Source organism: Penaeus vannamei, chromosome 24 (genome assembly GCF_042767895.1).
Source record: "Penaeus vannamei isolate JL-2024 chromosome 24, ASM4276789v1, whole genome shotgun sequence".
NCBI classification, from domain to species: Eukaryota; Metazoa; Arthropoda; class Malacostraca; order Decapoda; family Penaeidae; genus Penaeus; species Penaeus vannamei.
In genome coordinates, this window is record NC_091572.1 from 33,912,998 (window position 1) to 33,917,997 (window position 5,000).

The window sequence follows — 5,000 nt, forward strand, 5'->3', positions numbered from 1 at the left end:
TCTTCTACATTTGTCGTAATGAACAAGGTTCCGTCACTTTCATTTGTGTGTTGAATAGGCTAAGTGTTCATCTACGTCTTCTATATACCTTGTCTTTGAAGGTATATAGAAGTCTTCATACCGAAGAAAAGGACGACACTATTTCCATGCTAAGTAAAGGAAAAAAAAGAATTATAAGAAATAAAAATACCTGCGGGTATAAATCAGCTTTTATTTCAGTATCCTCAGCATTGCAACATTGATCACATCAAAGCTCTTGAAATACGAGATGCAGCTAAGAAAATTAAAGTTTTCTTAACGGTTTCTGTGTCGACTTGGCTGGTCTTGTAAACTGTTTATTTCTGTTTTTATTCCTCTTTTCAATTTTTAAAAGTCTAAACTGAAAAGACATGATGATAATAATGGTTATGAAATTGCAGTGATATCAACAATGATATTGATAAAAACAGTGATATATATCTGTCGAAATCCAAAGATAGAGGTAAGTAGATATAATGATAGATATATAGATTGGTGGATAGATAAATAGATAGATAGACACAGAGAGATAGATAGATGAAAGATAGATAGATAAAGATAGATATATGAAGATAGATAGATAGATAGAGAGAGAGAGAAGGACAGACAGACAAATAAACAGAAAGGTAGATAGAGAAGGATGAACAGATAGATGCAGAAGATTGAACCAGCGTTGTATCACCGAATGTGTTGGATGGATAAAATCGAATTTGCTGATCCGTGTGCAAATGAAACACCGAGACCTGCAGCTTAGTCACACAGCCACCAATGTCACTTTCCTTCAAATCACCGTCAAATTCACCTGTATTTTCCAGTCGCCGTCCTTGCCAGCGAGTCGCGTCCATGTTCCAAAACTCACTCAGGAGTCCACGCCGAATCGTTTTCAAAAGAAATCCTTTCGAGAGTTCGAGAGAGGCTTTTCTCTCTTACAGTCAGCCAGGGACGTCTAGTTACCTTGTGCGGTGGCTCTCCGAACTACCGACCAGCTCCGCGGCGCCCTTGCGAGGTCTTCGGGGCTCCCGGCGCCCTTGCGAGGACCTGAGGGCTCCCGGCGCGCGCTTAGGTCCCCCGGCTCTCGAGCACGGCCTGGTAGAGCGCCGTGAAGGGCCGCACCACCACGTCCCACGGCTCCGGCGCCGCCACCTCGAAGTAGTCGCAGCCCCAGCAGTCTACCAGGTCGCGGATCTCGTCCGGGTTGACCTCGCGGGCGTGGCTCAGGTCGGCCTTGTTGCCCACGAGGACCATCGGCCGCGGCGCCCCCGGGGTCAGCTCGAGGATGACCCGACGGAGGCGGCTGAGGGCGGCGAAGGACGAGTGCGACGTCAGGGAGAACACGAGCATGAAGCCGTCGCCCCACGAGACCTGCGCCTCGCGGCCCGCCTCCACCACGTCCACCTGCAACGAGACGCGGCGCCGGCCTGTCAGAGAGCGGAGGGACGCTGGGGTGCAGTGCGGGTGGGATGAGTGGGCAGGCGAATGAATGAATGAATGAATATATATTATCCATCTATTATCATGTTTTACTGACCAATGTCTACATTAGTTATAATATAGAATAAGTGAATGAATAGATAAGCAAATGAATACATACATGAATGAATAAATGTAGGAATGATTAGATAAATAAATAAATAAATAGATAAATAAATACCTGTCCATCTGCAGGTATACACAGCGATCCTCTCATACGCTCAGTATAGAAATCTATATAAAGGGACACCATTTCTTTTCCTTTCTTTCGTTTTCTTAGAACATCACGTGAGCGAAACATTTTATTTCCTAAGTCTTCATCAAGCTGGCTACTAAACCAATCACCGGACGAAGACCCACAAAAAAATGGTCTTTTCTCACAAGATTAGTTGTCTGTGCAACGCTCAATCAATCTCTATTTCGCTTTTTTATACACAAGGAGGAGGACGTTATTTTTTAAAAATACGAATTGATTAAGATCCAGTTGATTTGAGAAAAATCTAGAAGAAAATACTTTTTTTGAAGGATCATCGAAGTTCATTAATGTAATAACACATACAAAAAAAAAGAAAAAAAATAGAAAAAAAATCATTATTATCTCTGGGGTATAAACTTTGATAATCATGATAATAATACTATCTTTTACAAATATATTTTTTCCTGCGTGCTTACTTATTTATCATCTCTGATATCAGGAAGATTCCACTAATTAATATAATCATATTTTTTTTTGCCAATATACATGTTTTAAATTTACACAGTATAGAGTGAAGAATAAACAAAATTGAAAAGAAAATGTATGAAGATATTTTGATCCCTCTTTTCCTTGCAGCAATAGATCAGTATATTCATATAATTTTCCTACTGTTTCACCTTCGTCTCTTTCTCCTCCTCCTCCACTTCCATGGCCTCATCCCCTTCTTTTATTTCTATTTCTTCCTCCTTGTTTTTTTCTCCTTCTCCTTCTCTTTATTCTTCTCTTTTTCCTTCTCCTCCACTTCCATTACCGTCTCCTCTTCCTCCTTCTTCTTCTGTTCCTTCTCCTCCTCCTTCTGCTCCTTCGGCTCCTCCTCCTTCTCCTCTCGCCTCCTGCTCCTCCTTCTTCTCCTCTTCTTCCTCTTCCTCTCCTCCTCCTTTTTCTTCTCCCTCTCTTCTTTCTCCTTTTCCTCCTCCTCCTCCCCATTCCTCTCATTCCTCATTCATTTTCCCTCATCCACCTCTTTTATCATCCATTCCATCCGACCGATCCATTTCCTTTGTCATCCACTTCGTCCATTTTTCCCCATCCACCTTCCTCTCATCCACCTCACTCATCCTTCCCCTCAACCTCCTCATCCGTTCTATCCACCCTCCCCTCATCCACCTCATTCATCCTTTCCCTCAACCACCTCACCCGTTCCACCCACCCTCCCCTCATCCCCCTCATCCACCTCCCCCTCATCCACCCCGCCCCCCCAACACTCACATGCCCCGCCGTGTCCATGACCTGCAGCGGCAGGTCGTACCCCTCGAGCGGGAACTGGTAGCTGTACACGGCCTCCATCGTCGGGTCGTATTCCCCTATGTAGCGGCCGGTCAGCAGTCGTACGATCAGCGCTGCGGGGGGAAGGGGGGGTCGTGGTTAGTGTGGCGGGGGAGGGGGAGGGGAGGTTGGGAGGGGGAGAGGAGGTGGTTGGGAGGGGGGTTGGGAGGGTGAGGGGGGTGAGGGGGAGGTTGGGAGGTGGTTGGGGAGGGGGAGGGAGGGTGGGGGAGGGGGGGAGGAGGTGGTTGGGAGGGGGAGGGAGGGAGGGGGAAGGAGGTGGTTGGGAGGGGGGAGGGGGAGGGTGGGTAGACGGCCTCCATCGTGGGGTCGTACTCCCCTATGAAGCGGCCGGTCAGCAGTCGTACGATCAGGGCTGCGGGGGAAGGGGGGTCGTGGTTAGTGTGGCGGGGGAGGGGGGATGTGGGAGAGGAGGTGGTTGGGAGGGGGAGGGGGATGGGAGGGAGAGGAGGTGGTTGGGAGGGGGAGGGTGGGTAGGGGTGGGGGAGGAGGTGGTTAGGGAGGGGTGGAGGGAGAGAGGTTAGGGTGGGGAGGGGGGAGGGGGGAGGGGGAGGGGGGGGGGGGGAGGGTGGGGTAGGGTGGGGGGGCGTGGTCGTCGGTGGTTGGGAGGGGTGGAGGGGGGTAGGGTTGGTGGTATGTGATGGTGTGTGGGGGGGGGATGGGGGATTGGTGATATTTGTCTGTCTGTTTGTGTGTGTTTGTGTTTGCGTTTGTGTGTCTCTGTGTGTGTTTGTGTACATGTGTGTGTGTCTGTGTGTGTGTGTGTACGTGAGTGTGTGTGTGTGTATTATCAGTAGTATAGTATCAGCATAACCTCTATCATATCATCATTGCTACTGTTACTCATCCTCATTACCATAATCTTCATCACCAACTCGAATCTCATGAGCTTCTTTCAGTACCTTTCGACATTTTTACATTCCATTATCGAACAAGCTGTCCCCTTCACATTAAAAATTCCATAATGTACGGTTTTCTAAAACAACTTAAATATTAAAACCCATGTAACGGCGAAGATTTGTCTGTTATACATATATGGGTAGACATACACAAAAAGATCATATTCGCTATATCTAATATCAAAATAAGACTACTGTTTTGCATCGCTATAAGGGCGCCTTCAAACGTCACTGTTACACGAACGCCTTCAAGACACCACTGTTATATACACGAACACAAAGTCACCAATACATAAGCGCTTGCATAATGTTATTCTTATGCTTGTGCCTTCATGACGTCATTGCATACACGAACGCCTCCACGACGTAAATGTTACACACACGAACGCCTCCATGACGTCACTTTTACGCGAACGAACATCACGACGTCACTTTTACACGAACGAACGACTCCATGACGTCACTTTTACACGAACGAACACCTCCATGACGTCACTGATATACGAACGTCTCCACATTCATGCCATTTTCTCTTACATAGGGAAAAAGATATAATACAAGCATATCCACGCATGTAGAGGAATATATACGTGCTCGCCGTTTAACCACATTCCCATTCTCTCTCCCCAACAAGCGCGCGGCCAGAGCAAACAAAACCATTTCACAGATAACTCAAACGCATCTGCATAAGCGCGCTCTCCATGAGAATTGGCGGGAAATTGTTTCCGGATTTTTCACGCGGCGAAAATGTCGGGGTCTGAGTCTGCGGTTGGAATTATGGCGGCGCTGGAAGTGACGGCCCCGCAGGAACGGAAAATGCCTCGGCCGTTTCTTGCTCTCTGTTAATTGCGGGGTTGGTGGTGCACGCCTCCTGTGGTGCTTTTTGATACATACACACGCGCGCGCTCGCACATACTCACTCACGCACACTCACACACGCATACACACTAACACACACACACACACACACACACACACACACACACTCACACTCATACACACACACACACTCACACACCCACACACACACACGCACTCACACACACTCACACTCACACACGCACACACACACA

The 5,000-nt window shown here is 47.6% G+C and overlaps 1 protein-coding gene across 2 annotated transcripts in view; it reads right to left on the reverse strand.

The window, feature by feature from the left end:
- Positions 1-197: 197 nt before the first annotated feature.
- Positions 198-5,000, reverse strand: part of LOC113806507 (uncharacterized) — a 113,862-nt gene continuing 109,059 nt past the window's right edge. For both annotated transcript variants that reach the window (XM_070138711.1, XM_070138710.1), the window contains exons 3-4: positions 2,954-3,084; positions 198-1,413 (exon numbers count right to left, since the gene is read on the reverse strand). In XM_070138711.1, the coding sequence (XP_069994812.1) occupies positions 1,078-1,413; positions 2,954-3,084 (467 nt within the window). In that variant the 3' untranslated portion in view covers positions 198-1,077. The remainder of the gene's footprint in view (positions 1,414-2,953; positions 3,085-5,000) is intronic.